Raw genomic sequence first — 19,357 nt, forward strand, 5'->3', positions numbered from 1 at the left:
CAGACATGAGTTCATTTTACAATGTTTATTTACTTTAGGCCAAGGAGCAGCAATCCAGCATGGAAGAAAAATTCCGAAATGAGCTGAATGCCAACATTAAACTTTCCAATTTATACAAGGTATGTTGTGTGAGGTTCCCAAACATGATCATTTGCTGATTTTGATTTGTTTAAATATAATCTAAATAGATCATAGGGTGGACAATACTGCACAAAATGTGAAAATTTAGATCTTCGTTACACTGACATGTGTATGCGTGCACACCTACGCACCATATTCAGAGCCATAATGTGCTTATACCATACCATGCCAAGTTTATTTATAAAGCCCTTTAAAAACAACCACAGTTGAAGAACAAAAGGCTGTACACCACAAAGAAATAGAGGCAAAGGACAGACTAAAAAAATACCATTTAAAACAGAGGTAAAATACACATTGAAAAAGCAAATACAAATTACCCTAAGAACAATTTGTTAGATAAAAAGCAGTTAAAAAGTTAAAACAGTTTAAAAAGTTAAAAACAGTTTAAAGTCTCATGCTGGGTTAAAAGCCAGTGACTAACAATGGGTTTTAAGAAGGGTCTTAAAAGAAGCCAAAGAAGGGGCCTGTCTCACATGGAGAGGGAGATGGTTCCAGAGTTTGGGACCCGCAACAGAGAAGGCTCCGTCCCCTCTGAGCTTGCGCTTTGATTTGGGTACCTCCAGGATCAACTGATCAGCTGACCTGAGGGACCGGGTGGGGGCATCGAGTACCGTATTTTCCGCACCATAAGGCGCCCCGTGTTATTAGCCGCACGTTTAATGAACGGCATATTTCAAAACTTTGTTTACCTGTTAGCCGCCCCGTGCTATTAGCCGCACCTACGCTACGCTAAAGGGAATGTCAACAAAACAGTCAGATAGGTCAGTCAAACTTTAATAATATATTACAAACCAGCGTTCTAACAACTCTGTTCACTCCCAAAATGTAATGTGCAAATGTGCAATCACAAAAATAGTAACACTCAAAATAGTGCAGAGCAATAGCAACATCAATAACTCAACGTTGCTCATACGTTAGTGTCACGCAACACACAAAATAAACATTTAAAGCTCACTTTCTGAAGTTATTACTCATCTACAAATCCCTCGAATTCTTCTTCTTCGGTGTGCTTCACTTGTTTTTTGACACCATCTGTGATGTGGACGCGCATGCAGTCGTAGATCAACAGGAACGGCGCTGCGTGAAAAAAGTCACCCGGTGTCTTCGCGTAAACGTCTATCAACCACTCGCTCATCTTTTCTTCATCCATGCATCCCTTCGAGTTAGCTTTTATGATGACGCCGGCTGGAAAGTTCTCTTTTGGCAAGGTCTTCCTTTTGAATATCACCGTGGGTGGAAGTTTCTGGCCGTTAGCATGGCAAGCTACAACCACAGTAGGACGACTTCTCATTCCCTGTGGTGCGAATATTCACCGTACGTGCTCCCGTTGTATCCACAGTGCGGTTCACATGAATATCAAAAGCCAGTGGAACCTTGTACGTGTGTCTCTTAGTAGGAGACATTTTGTTGTCTTTACAGAAAAACAAATGAAATTAAATATCCGCGAGCTTCTTCTTCTCCGGGGGCGGTTGCTTACAGTAGAAGAAGAAGCGCTTCCTCTTCTATGGGGCGGTTGCTTACCGTAGAAGAAGAAGCGCTTCCTCTTTTACGGGGAAAAAAGATGGCGACTGTTTACCGTAGTTGCGAGACCTAAACCTTATGAAAATAAATATGAATATTAATCCATATATAAGGCGCACCGGGTTATTAGCCGCACTGTCTGCTTTTGACAAAAATTGTGGTTTTTAGGTGCGGCTTATGGTGCGGAAAATACGGTATTTATGAAGTAAATCACACTTTCTAAAAAATATTCTTCTTCTTCTCAGACCTTTTGGGCTCCGTTTATACTGGACATGAAATCTGATTTTTTTTGCCCTCAAGTGGCACAGCTCGGATATTTTTTTGCCAGTTTAAATGCTCCGAAGTGCTTACACTCCAAAGACATGCACCTGGGGATAGGTTGATTGGCAACACTAAATTGGCCCTAGTGTGTGAATGTGAGTTTGAATGTTGTCTATCTATCTGTGTTGGCCCTGTGATGAGGTGGCGACTTGTCCAGGGTGTACCCCGCCTTCCGCCCGAATGCAGCTGAGATAGGCTCCAGCACTTCCCGTGACCCCGAAAGGGACAAGCGGTGAAAAATGGATGGATGGATGGATATATATGTATACCCATCCATCCATCCATTTTCTACCGCTTATTCCCTTCGGGGTCGCGGGGGGCGCTGGAGCCTATCTCAGCTACAATCGGGCGGAAGGCGGGGTACACCCTGGACAAGTCGCCACCTCATCGCAGGGCCAACACAGATAGACAAACAACATTCACACTCACATTCACATATATATTAGGGCTGTGAATCTTTGGGTGTCCCACGATTCGATTCAATATCGATTCTTGGGGTCACGATTCGATTCAAAATCGATTTATTTTTTTCAATTCAACCCAATTCTCGATTCAAAAACAATTCTCTATTCATTCAATACATAGGATTTCAGCAGGATCTACCCCAGTCTGCTGACATGCAAGCAGAGTAGTAGATTTTTGTAAAAAGCTTTTATAATTGTAAAGGACAATGTTTTATCAACTGATTGCAATAATGTAAATTTGTTTTAACTATTAAATGAACCAAAAATATTACTTATTTTATCTTTGTGAAAATATTGGACACAGTGTGTTGTCAAGCTTATGAGATGCGATGCAAGTGTAAGCCACTATGACACTATTGTTCTTTTTTTTTTTTATAAATGTTTAATGATAATGTCAATGAGGGATTTTTAATCACTGCTATGTTGAAATTGTAACTAATATTGATACTGTTGTTGATAATATTAATTTTTGTTTCACTACTTTTGGTTTGTTCTGTGTCGTGTTTGTGTCTCCTCGCAATTGCTCTGTTTATTGCAGTTCTGAGTGTTGCTGGGTCAGGTTTGGTTTTGTTTGGATTGCATTGTTATGGTATTGCTGTGTATTGTTTTGTTGGATTGATTAATTTTTTTTTTTTTTAAATCTATTTTTTAAAATGAGAATCGATTCTGAATCGCACAACGTGAGAATCGCGATTCGAATTCGAATCGATTTTTTCCCACACCCCTAATATACACACAAAACCAGTGAAGTTGGCACGTTGTGTAAATCATAAATAAAACGGAATACAATGTTTTGCAAACCCTTTTCAACTTATTCAATTGAAAACACTACAAAGACAAGATATTTAATGTTCGAACTGAGAAACATATTTTTTTTTGCAAATAATCTTTAACTTGGAATTTAATGGCAGCAACACATTGCAAAAAATTCGGCACAGGGGCATTTTTACCACTGTGCCTTTCCTTTTAACAACACTCTGTAGAGGTTTGGGAACTGAGGAGAAGCTTTTCAGGTGGAATTATTTCCCATTCTTGCTTGATATACAGCTTAAGTTCTTCAACAGTCCGGGGTCTTCCTAGTGGTATTTTACGCTTAACAATGCGCCACACATTTTCAATGGGAGACAGGTCTGGACTACAGGCAGGCCAGTCTAGTACCCGCACTCTTTTACTACGAAGCCACGCTGTTGTAACACGTGCAGAATGTGGCTTGGCATTGTCTTGCTGAAATAAGCAGGGGCATCCATGAAAAATATGTTGCTTGGATGGCAATATATATGTTGCTCCAAAACCTGTATGTACATTTCAGCATTAATTGTGCCTTCACAGATATGTAAGTTACCCATGCCTTGGGCACTAATACACCCCCATTGCATCACAGATGCTGGCTTTTGAACTTTGCTTTGCGGATGGTTCCTCTTTGGTCCGGAGGACACAACGTCCACAGTTTCAAAAAACTATTTGAAATGTGGACTCGTCAGACCACAGAACACTTTTCCACTTTGCATCAGTCCATCTTAGATGGCGGCATTTGTGGGTGTTTTTGATAAATGGCTTTTGCTTTGCATAGTAGAGTTTTAACTTGCACTTACAGATGTAGCAACAAACTATAGTTACTGACAGTGTTTTCTGAAGTGTTCCAGAGCCCTTGTGGTGATATCCTTTACACACTGATGTCGGTTTTTGATGCAGTACTGCATAAGGGATCGAAGGTCACGGGCATTCAATGTTGGTTTTCGGCCTTGCCGCTTATGTGTAGTGATCTCTCCGAATTCTCTGAAACTTTTGATGATATTACTGACTGTAGATGATGAAATCCCTAAATTCCTTGCAATAGCTCATTGAGAAATGTTGTTCTTAAACTGTTCAACAATTTGCTCACGCATTTGTTCACAAAGTGGTGACCCTTGTTTGTGAATGACTGAGCATTTCATGGAAGCTGATTTTATACCCAATCATGGCACACACCTGTTCCCAATTAGCCTGTTCACCCGAGGGATGTTCCAAATAAGTGTTTGATGAGCATTCCTCAACTTTTTCAGTCTTTTTTGCCACTTGTGCCAGCTTTTTTGAAACATGTTGCAGGCATCAAATTCTAAATGTGCTAATATTTGCAAAAAATAACAAAGTGAGCGAACTTTTATTTACGTTTATTTAATAATTAGGATGCAAGTGTTTCATAATGATTGTGAACAATAGGCAACATTCCAAAAAATGTGCAGTTTCCTTTTTAATAGATGCTAATGTGTGATTGTTGCTGCAGGGAGCGGCAGCTGATTCTGAGGCCAAAAGTGAAGAGCTGAGTCAAGCAGTGGACGAGTTGCATAAACTGCTGCAAGATGCAGGGATAGGTGAGAGGCCATTACTGTATTTCTCATTTGTTTAAGATGGCGGCAAAATATTAAATTGTGTGGTTTGTACCCTCTTTTTTGACTCTTTATGTTGTCGTTTTGCCACAGCCAACAAAGCTCTTGAAGAGGATTTGAAATCAACCAAAGCTGATTCAGACAAGACCGTTGGAGAGCTAAAGAAGCGCATCCAAGTGCTTGAGAAGGAATTAGACAATGCCAATGATCTCCTGTCTAACTCTAAACTTAGAGGTAATTTGTGGTCAGTTGTGCTATAACTCTTTGATATGCATGGTAACGTACTTGGAGGCCTGCTCTGTTTTTTTTTTTTAGAATTTTACCCATAATTTACATCCCAATGTGAGACAACTCACTTTCTCTTTTCTGTGAATTCTGAATCGTCAAAAACTGCTAGTAAGCGTCGGCTAACAATGCAGTTCATGGAATTAATCTATTACTAATATGAAGCGTCCTAATAAAATATTGAAAAAACGCCAACAGTGCTCGGTTTACGTGCCGTGACCTGCATTTTAACCAAGCTATAGCGACGTTGTTGTAAGTACTAAAACCAAACAATTAATTTCCTGGCGTTGTGACACATTACCATACTCGCAGTTGCTCCTCCGACCACTAGCAAGTAGCTAGCTACTAGCTAGCTTGAGCTGCTAATAACATTAGTAATAACCTCCCATAAAATAGTGAACGCGCTTGAGCTGCCTCTTCTGTTGCTGTATTGCCTTTGAGTTCGGAATAGTTAATACTAGATTGTAAATAATGCCTCTTACCTGTATAGTAGGAAGTTGTGGCGCCAAGCCGAGAAGTTGGATAACTTTGAAAATCCACACTTGGTACTATTTGGCTCTCGTCAAATGAAACGTAGCAAAAGACCATCGCAACATTGCTGGGAAGCATTTTTTATGTGCGGAGTGAAGATTATTCCGAATTTAGCAGCGCAAGAAAGATATAAAACATCTTTTCATTTGGCATCCCAGCAAGAGTAGACATTATAAGACACTGTGTTATGATCTTATTTTTAACATTTAGCGCAGAGCAACGGTTGATGCGCTCTGTGTAATCGACGTGCCGAAGAAATAAGTTTTGGTAATACCCTTTTTAGAACAACCACAGTTGAAAACAAAGGGCTATACACAAAAATATGTAAAACTATAGGAAATGATGACTATGATTTATGTTATGACAATGACTTTTGCCCTTGTTTGTGCGTCCATGTCCAGCTGGTACATCATCTGTGCTCACAGAGGAGCAAATGACAACAGTGTCTCCTACAGCAACTGCCGTGGCAAAAATCAAACCTGGAATGAAGCTGACCGAGGTGCGTGTCATTTCGACCGATGATACACTTGATGGTTTAGTTTTTTACCGGTGACATTTTGATTTACATTGTTTACTGTTTTGTTGCTCCTTCTTTTTCAGTTGTATAGTGCATATGTAGAGAGCCAGGAGCAGCTGCAGTTGGAGCGCCTGGAGAATAAGCGGGTCAACAAGTATCTGGATGACATTGTGCAAGAGGTGGAGGCAAAGGCCCCCATTTTAAAAAGGCAGAGGGACGAGCACGAGCGCATGCAGAAATCGGTGGCGAGTCTTTCAGCCAAGCTGGAACAGGCTGTGAAGGTAAGCAATGGTATGGGTGTTTCAAGTGCTAAAAAGTGCATGCAAATGCTCAGTTTTATTTTACTGTTAATGTGTTAAATAATTAGTTGTGTAAAATTAAATAGACTTTTATTAACTTAATAATTATATACTTGGCGATATGGCCTAAAATTTATATTACGATATAGCCTCTTGCTATAACGATATATAAATTTATATCTTATGTTATTTGGCATATAAATGATAATACAACCATTTCGATTTAGCTGCTGGTGTACGCAGTAACATCAGGTCTTTTCCGGTTGTATTATTTTTTTCAAAATTATTATTAATCTACTCGTTAATTTACCGTTAATATATTTCTTATACAACATGGTTCTATCTACACTTGTGTTAACATATAATAAGCACTTATTCTTCTGTTGTTTCAATACTTAACATTATTTTTGGGTGATACTACATATTTCAAGATCATTGAATGATTCAATAGAAATTTCAAGATATAATAATCATACATTGATTAAATTTTTGATCACAATTATAATCAGACAAAAACACAGGATGGTGGTGTAACGATACAAATTCCATATTAAAATGATTCACTTGCATTACAGACAATATTTTGAGCAAACTAAAGTCAATAGTGCACTAATCACTGTATATAACATTATTTGTATCGATTCATCCATCCCTGTTTACATGGAGGAGTTCTAGTTTAGTGATTTGCATGGCTTCTTGTGTCCTCGGACTATGTGAAGTGTACCATGTTTAGCTTGTCCTCATCCTCAAGTGACAATGATACTTGTAAGATCCAGTTTATTTGCTGCCATGGAGGCAAGGTTTTGTGACTCACTGTGGAAGGATGTTAGCTGAGAGGAGTCTATTGCGGTCGTTTGCTTGTCGCTGTCAAATTGTGATCAACATGCATTATCACGATATGGCGATAATATTAACAGCTGTAATGTTGGCCAAATTCATATCGTCTATATTGCGAAAACCTAATATACACTTCTCAAATGTTCACTGAATAGCATACAGCAGGGATTTTCAACTAAATTGTTTTGGGAGCCACATTTCCAGAAAGTTAAGGACCAGGGGGGCTGGATTTCCCCTTCACTATTAGTCTTATTTTGTATATTTCGAAGAACCAGTGTCCTCTGCTGTTGACATTGGATTTTGGTCTATTTATTTTGCCAGAGTTACAGGAGCGCCCTGCTGTTTTTAAGAAACCTCTGCAAAAAAAAAAAGCAAAGATGATCTCTATGACTGCACGCTCATGTTTTTAAGAATCTGTAGCAAAAATGTGAGCGTCTCGCAAGTTTTTTTAACTGCACTCGTCAGCCACCAGTTTAATAGATCAAATGATGACAAACACAGTATCTCAAATGGAACCTGAAGGAACACTACTAGTATAACTAAAGAAGTTGAACAAATGACTACTGACTGCATCTGAAGTAAAAAAGCTACAGCAACACAATTACATAATCACATTATGGAAAAAAAACATTAAACTTCCAACAAGGAGAGGGCTTAAAGGGGTGCCTTGAGGAACTCCTCAGTTATGTAAATCACAAGTTTAGACCCCAGTGTTCTATGTTTGCTAGCAAGGTTGAAATGTCAATGCAATGATCTGCCGATGTGTCTGCAGTGGTCCAAGTTCCTCTATGCAACAGGAGCACCGTAGTGTTTTTAAGAATTTGCTGCAAAAAATGTATCTCACAAGTTTTGACGTAAACTCAGGTGTCATTCCTGGGCCGGATTTGGGCCCCAGGCCGCAAGTTCAATAGCACTGGCATACAGTATATGTTTTACTTTTCCAGTCTTTCTGTATCTCTGTTGCAACCTGATAATGAAACTCTCTGCTCTGTGGCCACTTTCCTTTGAGAATATTTTGTTTGCAGCCTGGCAATGCCAATTCTTATGTCATCTTAGTCTCATGACGTAGCAATGTGAGCAGCACCATGAAGAGGGCTGTTTGCATATTTCAGGAGGTGCACCGCCTGCAGAATGAAGCGGATGAAGCCAACAAGCGCTCCACTGTCTTAGAAAGGGACAATCGAAGGTGTGACCTCCAGCTTGCAGACCTGGCGCAGCAGGTAGGTTTCTCTTTCAAAGAGCTTGTTGAGGTTATGTTTTTAGATCAAAAAAATTTAAAAGTTTTTCTCCCGCCAGGTTCGTGTGCTCCTTATTGAGCTCGAGGAGGCCCGGGGAAACCATGTGGTTCTAGATGAGGAGTTGAGCTCAGTAGATGTCAGCAGCACCTCAGAAGTGATCAGTCAACACCTGGTGACTTTCCGAAGTGTGGATGAGTTACAGAAGCAGAATCAGCGTTTACTGGTGGCCCTCAGGGATCTCAGTGAGGCCCAAGAGAAAGAAGAGTTGGAAGACTATGGCAATAAGTATGCTAATACTTTTTTTACTTTATTTTCAAGTGTTATATGATTCTTCTTCATTGTTTTTTCATGTGTCTTGATATTTGACTTGCAAGCCAGTTCAGGGTGTAACCCCACCTCTATCTAGATGGGCTCCAGCATTGTGTTGAAGCTTTTCCTCCAAAAATTACTGTTGATACAAAGCTAATCAAGATTAACGATCACAGGCGCATTGAAGTGGAGAAGAGTTTGGAGAACACGCTGGTTGAGGTGGATTCTCTGAGGGAGCAACGCAGCCAGCAGATAAAGATGACTGAGTCCATCATGAAGCAGAGGGACATGTACCGGGTGCTGTTTGCCCAAGCTACAGGAGTTAGCTTCCCTCAGCAAGGTAACGATCCTCACTGAGTATAAGGGATAGAAAAAAATATTTTTCAAAGAGATTGAATATTGTGTGCAGCCCCGTTAAGAATTACATTTCAATCTGCATAGCAGTGTTTAAACGGCTGCATGCCTTTCTGTTTAAGGTAAATCACCTGAGGAGTTCACCCTCACGTCCACGCCTCGCCGTTCACCTGCATCCACTCCTACCACGGGGACACCCGCTGCACTTGTTTCCATTGCAACCGATTCCGCTGAAGCGTTGGAGGCCAAGGCAGCCTTGAGACAGGTAAACACAGCTAGCGAATGTTAGCATGTCATGTTTTCTCTCCAAATTTAAATGCTACAGAAGTGTTAGCAGGTGTATAGCCTTATTGAAAATCTGTTTGCTTAATTTACTATTTTAAAGTTCAATGCAGTAATGTACACCACAACTCAGTTTAGAACGGTAACCTTGAAGACAACTTTTTGATTGCTTGTTTGTACTGTAAATTTACATGTAAATGAGCTAGTTAATCTTACATACAAGTCGTATATAAATTAAACACAATTAAGTTGCGTAATAAGGTTGTGCAATATAGACGATATATAATATAAATGATAAAAATGTGACCGACAATAGAGCTTTTAATACCTTTATTTCGTGATGATGCAGGTTGACACATAATAGCAGTCTCCCACAAATTTGACCACAACAAGAAAACTAATGCATACTCAAAGCACTGTAGCGTTGTTGCTATTGGCTAACATCCCTCCACAGTGAAAAGCCACTCCTCAGTCAATAATAATCGCCTCCATGGCGGCAAATAAACTTTCTACATCATCATCTTTGGAGGACAAGGAATAGCTAAAAATGCTAGACTACACGCCGTAGTAAAACAAGCTGAACGCAAGCTGGACCTTTTGAATGTAAACAAAGATGGGCGGATCAATACAAATATTGACAGTAACCATACCAAGTTTAGTATCAGTATAAGATCGATACCGCAGTGGTTAGATTGATATTTTTTATCCATCCATCCATCTTCTTCCGCTTATCCGAGGTCGGGTCGCGGGGGTAGCAGCCTAAGCAGGGAAGCCCAGACTTCCCTCTCCCCAGCCACTTCGTCCAGCTCTTCCCGGGGAATCCCAAGGCGTTCCCAGGCCAGCCGGGAGACATAGTATTCCCAACGTGTCCTGGGTCTTCCCCGTGGTCTCCTACCGGTCGGACGTGCCCTAAACACCTCCCAAGGGAGGAGTTCGGGTGGCATCCTGACCAGATGCCCGAACCACCTCATCTGGCTCCTCTCGATGTGGAGGAGCAGCGGCTTTACTTTGAGCTCTCCCCGGATGGCAGAGCTTCTCACCCTATCTCTAAGGGAGAGTCCCGCCACCCGGCGGAGGAAACTCATTTCGGCCGCTTGTACCCGTGATCTTGTCCTTTCAGTCATAACCCAAAGCTCATGACCATAGGTGAGGATGGGAAGGTAGATCGACCGGTAAATTGAGAGCTCAGCTCCTTCTTCACCACAACGGATCGATACAGCGTCCGCATTACTGAAGACGCCTTACCGATCCGCCTGTCGATCTCACGATCCACTCTTCTCTCACTCGTGAACAAGACTCCGAGGTACTTGAACTCCTCCACTTGGGGCAAGATCTCCTCCGCAACCCGGAGATGGCACTCCACCCTTTTTCGGGCGAGAACCATGGACTCGGACTTGGAGGTGCTGATTCTCATCCCAGTCGCTTCACACTCAGCTGCGAACCGATCCAGTGAGAGCTGAAGATCCTGGCCAGATATTTATATACATAAATTATATTATATAAAAACATATATTTTTTATATTAAAAAAAAAAGTTTTCTTTTTAGTTATTGTTTACAAATTCAAAAAATAAGTCCCTAGACACAGGAGGTGTTAAAGGGCAAAAATGTAAGGATTTAAATCAGAGTAGTAGGAAATAATTTAATTATTTAACTGATATTGTTACACCCCCATCCTGTGTTACTGTCTGATTATAATTGTGATAAAAAATTCAATCATTCAATGATCGTGAAAATATTATGAATAATGATACCGCTGTGACTACTTGGTATTGAATCGATACCCAAGTTTTTAGTATCGTCCAAAACTAATTTAAAGTATTAAAACAGAAGAATAAGTGTCTCTTACATTTTAAAAGAGGTGTTGATAGACCCATGTTACAACAGAAAGTAACCAGTTATTACCAGAAACTTATCAAGTAAATTAATAGTAGTTTTGAGAAAATTATATAACCAGAAATTACGCAATATGTTACCGAATATGTCAGTAGCCAAAGTATGACCCTTTGTAACCTGTTTTGAAATTGTTATATTAACATTTACATACCAAATATTACATTGTGAAAATATATATAGTTATGACATTGGGCTGCAATATATATAGTTACCGTATTTTTCGGACTATAAGTCGCAGTTTTTTTTCATAGTTTGGCCAGGGGTGCGACTTATACTCAGGAGCGACTTATGTGTGAAATTATTAACACATTACTGTAAAATATCAAATAATATTATTTAGCTCATTCACGTAAGAGACTAGACGTATAAGATTTCATGGGATTTAGCGATTAGGAGTGACAGATTGTTTGGCAAACGTATAGCATGTTCTATATGTTATAGTTATTTGAATGACTCTTACCGTAATGTGTTACGTTAAAATACCAGGCACGTTCTCAGTTGGTTATTTATGTGTCATATAACGTACACTTATTCAGCCTGTTGTTCACTATTCTTTATTTATTTTAAATTGCCTTTCAAATGTCTATTCTTGGTGTTGGGTTTTATCAAATAAATTTCCCCAAAAAATGTGACTTATACTCCAGTGCGACTTATATATGTTTTTTTCCTTCTTTATTATGCATTTTCGGCCTGTGCGACTTATACTCCGAAAAATACGGTATATAGATTTCGGGCCATACTGCCCATCCCTATGTTCCACAATACATTATTTGCACAATGCTCCAGGTGGGTGAGTCCTTTTTTAGATTAAATACAACCAACCTTTCATGTGTTTCAGCTTAAGCATTTTAGCTAGATGCTTACTGCAAAAAAATATTGTCAATCACAACACTGCCATGACAGTTGACATGGCAATAACTACACCTTATTTTAGTGCCACTATATGAATACACTGAAATAAGGATTATACCGAGTACCGCATCCCTACTGTTTACAACTACAGTATCTTGTAACAAACATTTTCACCATGTTTGATCGAGGTAATGTATGTTAACATGACAACTGTCCTTTTGTTCATATATATGATTGTGTTTACCCATGGTGCAATTGTACAGGTAACCAAGGAAACAATATCAGGAAAAAAAAGGTAAAAAATTTTTATCCACAAACAAAAAGAACACAGTGTGTCTGTCTGCAGATACACTTTCACGCAAACGTACACAAACACACACACACACACACCTGGTCACAGTCAATAAAGGCGGATTGTTCCGTGCAAGATTATATCCCTACTGTTTACTATTGTGGTAACTTCTAACAGACATTTCCCCCATGTGTGATCGAGGAAATATGCTAACAGCTGATCACCATGATCAAGCTCAAATTAATCGTAATCAACGATCATGATCATATAATCGCCCAGCCCTTCACTAATATACATTTTGTCTACCTGGTTACTATTGTTTATAACAGCACATGTGTCATTATGGTCTGGAGTTCCAGTACACATCCCATTAGAGCAGTATTTATTACTTAGAATAAATTGTGATGTGAAAATTGGTATTGTTGCTTATGCAGCTGCAGGAGGTGTTTTCTTCCTATAAGAAAGAGCGAGTAGAGAGCGACAAGGCACTGACCAAGCAAAACGACAAACTTCTGGAGCAGCTATCAGACCTCCGCTCCCAGAATGCCAAGACTGCAACACAGCTGGAGTTCGCTTCCAAGAGGTGTGTTATAACACTGAAAGCAGGACCCTTTCTATTTAACTTAATTCGCTCACAATTTTAGGTATGAGATGCTACAGGACAATGTTGAGGGCTACAGGAAAGAGATTGCCTCCCTCCGAGAGAAAGAGCAAAAGATGACCAGTACGACACAGAAGCATGAGCAAACCATCCATACATTAACTGAGGATCTACGAGCTGCTCAGGAAAAGCTTTCAATGGCAGAGGTATTTGTTTACATAACCTAGAGAAACTACCGTGTATATTTTTTTGATGTCTCACCATTTAACGGTTATTTATTTTACCCCTAAGGGTCTTTCTGAGGGTCTGCGTAAAGAGAGAGACATGCTTAAGCTGGTTGAGGCTAGGTTGAATGAAGAAAAAGAGAAAATCCAGAGCCAGCACCAAAGCCAAAAAATGGTGCTGACCAATCTTCAGGCTATTCAGGTAAACGTGGATTATATCACACACTGGCATCCACGGAGTTCACAATATGAATTATTGTTATGTTTTATGGGCCACGCTTGAGCGCTTATTGTTATGTTTTATAGGCCACGCTTGAGCGCTCAGATACTGACACACGTCAGCGTCTCAACAGTCAGATTGAGAAGCAGGAACAAGAGATTTCACAGCTGCAGAAGAGGTTGGAACAGGAGGTGGAACAGCGGCATTTGCTGAGCAGAAACCAGGAAGTAAGCAATGTTTTTGGTCTCTTGTGTGTCTATTTTAGGCCATGGTTTGTAGGACCTAACAGTTTGACTCTTTTTCCAAATTTCCTCATAGATTGCACAATTCTAAAACCCTACATTGACCTGGGGTCAGAAAGACTATTCATAATACTCAATCTTTTTGATCTGCTAAGATTCAGGTAATAGAAGCAAAGCGGCAACTGGAGACCCAGGTGGCGCTACACCAGAGGACGAAAGATATGTTGAATGCTGCAGAAGTAGAGCTTAACTCCCTCAGGGTGCAACAGGGTTGCAGTGAACCACGTCACATCTTGGGCTCCCCCTCCACGCCCGTAACTAGAGGTTGGAGCAAACAAACACACAGTAGATACTATTATATTGAGCAAGATACACTAGTTATTATTTATTGTGCACAAAGATGACTATTACCACTCTAGTATACACCAACATTCATCCAGTTTACCGACCCAAATAGTCACTTGACTGGCTTTAAACTATCTTGTGATGATTTGTTCCAGTAGTACATGTGATAACAGACCTATAGTATATAGAGTAAACACAGTTGGGTTTTTTTGTTGTTGTTTTTTTTTTTAACAATTACTGACTTTCTCCTGCTCTCCGGTTTACAAGTTTCAAGTCAAGAGCGTGAAGATCTTCAGAGCCGCTTGCTACAGGCTGAAACAAGGGCAGAGAATCTGGCAGAGAGCGTTAGGACAACCACTTCCAGCATGGAGCAGTACAGAGCCATGGCTCAGAGTCTGGAGGACTCTCTGGAGAAAGAAAAACAGGTGAAGTAAGCTCCAGATCTAAATTTATCTGATATCAGTCCGATACTGGCAAAAAAACATGTATCTGATTTTGTTGGCTTGCATCAAAAATTTCTAAGAGAGCGCTCTGATACAAGCAGTGCCTTTTCCTGTACAGAGCTGGATAGCCAGTTAATTGCTAAATATCTTCCAATAAGCACACAAAGTTTGTCTTTTCTTGTATTTTAGTGAAATCCTTTACAAAAGGTAAGCATGTTAGGCTATGGGCTGCACTAATAAGTGTTCTTAATTGAACAATATTGCAGCCTATAACACCTGTGTAAATATAAACAAGTACCGGTACCCAATATTTATAGTTGCGTATTACTTACAGATACAAAACCACCAAGGCAGAAAAAAAGCATATTAGAAAGTATCCAGTAATAACCATATCGGCATCAACTTACTGCTTCTTGAGTTTTAAGTTAATTAATATTTGTGGCTGCTAGGTGTCACACAAAAAACATAGCACTCCACATCAACTACAAGACAGCATAAGTCCATTCCAGACAGTTAAGAATGAATGGGTTAGTCTTATTCAAACCTACCGTTGTTCTCTGAGTAATTTCACTTGATCAAACCTTTTCTAACATTCCACACTAAATATACATTCTACACTATAAGATAATAAAAGTTTATGATTTCTGCTAATATTGTATTGAATTAAATAAATGGTAAATTAGTTTATTTATGCAGCACTTTACTATACCTGAAACAATTTCCAAACTGCTTTACAATATACAGTACATTCACCTATTCACACACTTATAAATACGATCAATATCCGTATCGGACAATAGTTAATGCTCCAATATCTGTATCGTATCAGAAGTGACAATGATGTATTGGGACACCACTAGTAGCCTTTATGGAAACTGGTACACACATAAGCTGTATACTGTTTATAATGGTTGATAATATATTTTATGTATTATGCACTTTATATTTCTGGAATTTTAAAGTGCTAAAGAGAGAAGAAGTAAGAGACAAATAAAATGTGATTTAATAAAAAATAAGTATTGTATAGCAACATCAATAAAAAAGAACCAACAGAAGACTTTTTTGCAAAAAAAACATTTTTCTTTTAAAAATACAGGTTTTGTTTGTAAGCAGATTTCTAATACAGCAGCAAAAGAAGTTTTATGTTTCCCAATAGACCATATTTTCAAATGTTTTTTGTGTAGGTAACCGAGCAGGCCCGTGCATCCATTGAACTTCGCATGAAGGAGGCCGAGGCGCTGCACCGCAGGCTTGAGGAGAAGCTCTTGGATGCAGAAAAAGAAAAACTGAATATCGTAGCGCAAAACATGAAGACCATTGCCTCTTTAAATGAGCAGGTAATCCATTTTATATGTTATATCGGTCTGTGAAAAATTTGCACATAATTCTAAAAATTACATTACTGTTTTTTTTTTTTAATTGCATATTTTTCTCCGTATTAGATGGAGGGTCTTAGAAGGAATCTAAACAGTACCCAGGCGGAACATCAGGTAGCACTGCAGCGTTTATCCGCTGCTGAAGCCCAGCAGCAACAAGCTTTACATGACTGCCAAGAGCAGGTAAAAGGCAACAATAACGTTTATTGGCCTTTAGATTTTTATTAATCATTCAAGAACTTAGATTGTGTTTAATAATGGTACATTTAGAAATTTCTCTCCCATTTCTAAGGCTAAACTAACGGCCGAAGCTCAAGAGAAGTATGAGAAAGAGATGATACTGCACGCAGCAGATGTGAAGGCTCTCCAGGATGCTAAGACTCAAGTCCTGCAGGCGTCTGAGCTTAGACATCAACTGGAGGAAAGATTCCAACGAGTTAATGCTGAGCTAATAGAGGCTAGGATCTCCTGGGGGGAGCAGGAAAAGATCCTCAAGGTAATTCGACCAAACTGGATTAGATGAGTAATGAAATTGATGTCTTAAAATTGTGTTCTATTCTGTGATCTCCAAGGAGGAGATGTCCAAGATAGAGAGCAGGTATGAAGAGTTGCAGAAGCAGAACACCCTCCTGCACGAGCAAATCCAGGCAATGAGTAGCAAGATGGCTGAAAATTTGCATCGTGGTGCAAATGTCAGTCCTCTGAACATCTCCCTGTCTGAAGAAGGCAAATCTCAAGACCAAGTCCTTGAGATTCTTCGGTAGGAACTATATTACACAGCTAAACTAATTCTGCACAGATAAGGGAATGAGAAGGACCGTAGCTTTTATTTGATGGAGACAACATGGTAGAGTACCTTTAAATGACATGAAAGTAAAAAAGACACACAGTACTTGCAAACCTTTCCCCATTGTGTCACAGGTTTGTGCGTCGTGAAAAGGAGATTGCAGAATCGCGTTATGAGTTTGCACAAGGGGAGAGTTTGCGTTACCGTGTAAGGGTTGCACACTTGGAGCAAGAAGTAAAAGAACTGCAGGACAGCTTAAGTGCTGCTCAAGAAAAGATGCAGGTATGTTTCTATTCTCCTGATTCCTACTGTTACTAATAACTATTGTTTGCCGCACTGTCAAAAAGAATACTTAAAAAATCGGTGAAAGAAAGGTGTTTTTCTCCATTAAACGTTTTGTTGGTCTATCTATACGGTAACAGTCAACATTTTTACACCCTTTCTCATTCAATTATATAAGAGCGTGTGTCAAACAACATATTGTGGTGTGAATATTTACTTTTGTGAATTAGTAAAATAAGCTAATATTAGGGATGTGCAGATCGATCGCACATCGAAAAAGTAGGTGATCGCAATTGCTAATTAAGGCCTTTTAATGCCGATCCCTCTCCAGCTGAAACTGTATTTATTTTTAATTAAGTGTCTCCATTAGGGCTGCAACAACTAATCGATTAAAATCGATTATAAAAATAGTTGGCGATTAATTTAGTCATCGATTCGTTGGATCTATGCTATGCGCATGCGCAGAGGCTACTTTTTTATTTTTTATAAACCTTTATTTATAAACTGCAACATTTACAAACAGCTGAGAAACAATAATCAAAATAAGTATGGTGCCAGTATGCTGTTTTTTTCAATAAAATACTGGACAGGATAGAAATGTAGTTTGTCTCTTTTATCCGATTATTAATCGATTAATCGAAGTAATAATTGACAGATTAATCGATGATCAAAGTAGTTGTTAGTTGGAGCCCTAGTCTCCATACACAGTGCGGAGCCGCTCCTTTAAGCTTAAAATAATCACCTCCGTTACAAAGCTAAGCGTGTTACACACTGGTAGCAAGCCAGTAGCAGGCATGGTAATAGCTAAGCTAACTTTAGACAACAACGAGAAATAATTGCTTAGTAAAGTCGAAGTGTAGATGGAACCACATTGCAGGGGAAAGTAAGCAGCAATAAATTAATAAGAGTCTAGAGAGAGAGTAAAATAACTGTTAGTGTGTCAGCATTGTTACAGTCAGTACATGACACGTAAGAGAAGGGCAGATCGACAAATTATTTGGTGGTGTTGATACAAAAGTGGTATCAGTATATGACAAATACTAGAGATTACTTAGATATTTTTATTTTTTGAAAATAATTTTTTTAGGTTTTTTGTTTTGTTTTTGTTTGTATGTTTACAAACTCACTTAACAAATTCCCTGGACACAGGAGGACTTTGAGGGCTAAAACTAAAGGATTTAATTGAGTAGTAGATGGTAACTTTTGTTTAGTTGTCGGGTATTATTGCTCTAACACGTAGTTAAAGAGAATACGTTTTTCTAATTACTTAAGTATTGTGTTAATATTGTTACACTCTCAATAGCCCTCACCATAAACAAATTGACAAATGTTCCAAACCCTGTTTGGAACATTTCTAAATATAATATCTGAGATTAAACGGAACAATATTGTTCGACCCAACTCTCTCGTGTGTCAGGTGACTGCAAAGACCTTGGCCCAGCATGATGAGCTGATGAAAAAAACAGAAACTATGAGCATCCTAATGGAGACAAACAAGATGCTTCGAGAGGAAAAAGAAAAATTGGAGCAGGAACTGCAGCAAATCCAAGCTAAGGTATATTTTCTGTTTCTATAATTGTACGGTGTTTGTATGGTATTCTTTGTTCCAACAATATTCATATGGTTCAGTTAGAAGTGAAAGTTGACAAGATACACTGACTCTATCAATCCTTTGGAGGAACTGTATTTTAGTTGACTTCTAAAGCTGCATTTCAGAAATTTGCTTCACAATATAGCTTTTACACAGTCTGTGTGGCTGGTAGTTTCTCTAGAATATACCATTTATTTTTCAGGTCCAAAAATTGGAGTTAGACGTTTTGCCACTGCGACGGGCAAACACTGAGCTAAGTGAGAAAAGTGGCATGCTGCAAATGGAAAAAAAATTATTGGACGAGGAGATCAAGCGCTGGAAGGCTCGGTCACAGGTCAGTGACACACCTGAATAATCTGTGGTCCACAAATTGTCTCACTTAATGCTACCTTAGTCCCATAATTGTCTAGTTTGCTGTACATGTAGTCATGTACGGTGGCCTGGAAGTGCAAAACACTTATTACATTTCATGAAACAAATTACAATTACAGAAAATGAATTAAGAAAAGACATGTTGGCGCTAGGAATCTTCAAAATGGGGTCCCAGGGACCCCATCAAGTCATAAAAATGGGGTCCCACAGTAAATTATTGGGGTCTCACTTTGTTGTAACCGTTTTGAAAACAAATGATCAATGTATGCATTATCCTGTTATATCTCACATTCTATATTGTGTTTTGGAAAAAAGTTGTCAAACGTTACATAATTCATCAAAAAAATAATACAAAAGAAAACAAATATTTC

General features: G+C 39.1%; 1 protein-coding gene across 1 annotated transcript in view; it reads left to right on the forward strand.

Moving 5' to 3' along the window:
* Positions 1-19,357, forward strand: part of tprb (translocated promoter region b, nuclear basket protein) — a 56,591-nt gene that overhangs the window by 5,601 nt on the left and 31,633 nt on the right. The window contains exons 8-29 of the mRNA XM_062028326.1: positions 39-119; positions 4,711-4,798; positions 4,907-5,047; positions 6,031-6,128; positions 6,230-6,427; positions 8,395-8,502; positions 8,579-8,805; positions 9,006-9,169; positions 9,306-9,448; positions 12,938-13,086; positions 13,148-13,310; positions 13,396-13,530; positions 13,635-13,775; positions 13,946-14,114; positions 14,403-14,560; positions 15,763-15,915; positions 16,021-16,137; positions 16,247-16,450; positions 16,527-16,714; positions 16,876-17,023; positions 18,441-18,578; positions 18,817-18,948. Of these exons, the coding sequence (XP_061884310.1) occupies positions 39-119; positions 4,711-4,798; positions 4,907-5,047; positions 6,031-6,128; positions 6,230-6,427; positions 8,395-8,502; positions 8,579-8,805; positions 9,006-9,169; positions 9,306-9,448; positions 12,938-13,086; positions 13,148-13,310; positions 13,396-13,530; positions 13,635-13,775; positions 13,946-14,114; positions 14,403-14,560; positions 15,763-15,915; positions 16,021-16,137; positions 16,247-16,450; positions 16,527-16,714; positions 16,876-17,023; positions 18,441-18,578; positions 18,817-18,948 (3,243 nt within the window). The remainder of the gene's footprint in view (positions 1-38; positions 120-4,710; positions 4,799-4,906; positions 5,048-6,030; positions 6,129-6,229; positions 6,428-8,394; positions 8,503-8,578; positions 8,806-9,005; positions 9,170-9,305; positions 9,449-12,937; positions 13,087-13,147; positions 13,311-13,395; positions 13,531-13,634; positions 13,776-13,945; positions 14,115-14,402; positions 14,561-15,762; positions 15,916-16,020; positions 16,138-16,246; positions 16,451-16,526; positions 16,715-16,875; positions 17,024-18,440; positions 18,579-18,816; positions 18,949-19,357) is intronic.

The sequence above is a fragment of the Entelurus aequoreus genome, linkage group LG19, assembly GCF_033978785.1.
Source record: "Entelurus aequoreus isolate RoL-2023_Sb linkage group LG19, RoL_Eaeq_v1.1, whole genome shotgun sequence".
Classification (NCBI taxonomy): domain Eukaryota; kingdom Metazoa; phylum Chordata; class Actinopteri; order Syngnathiformes; family Syngnathidae; genus Entelurus; species Entelurus aequoreus.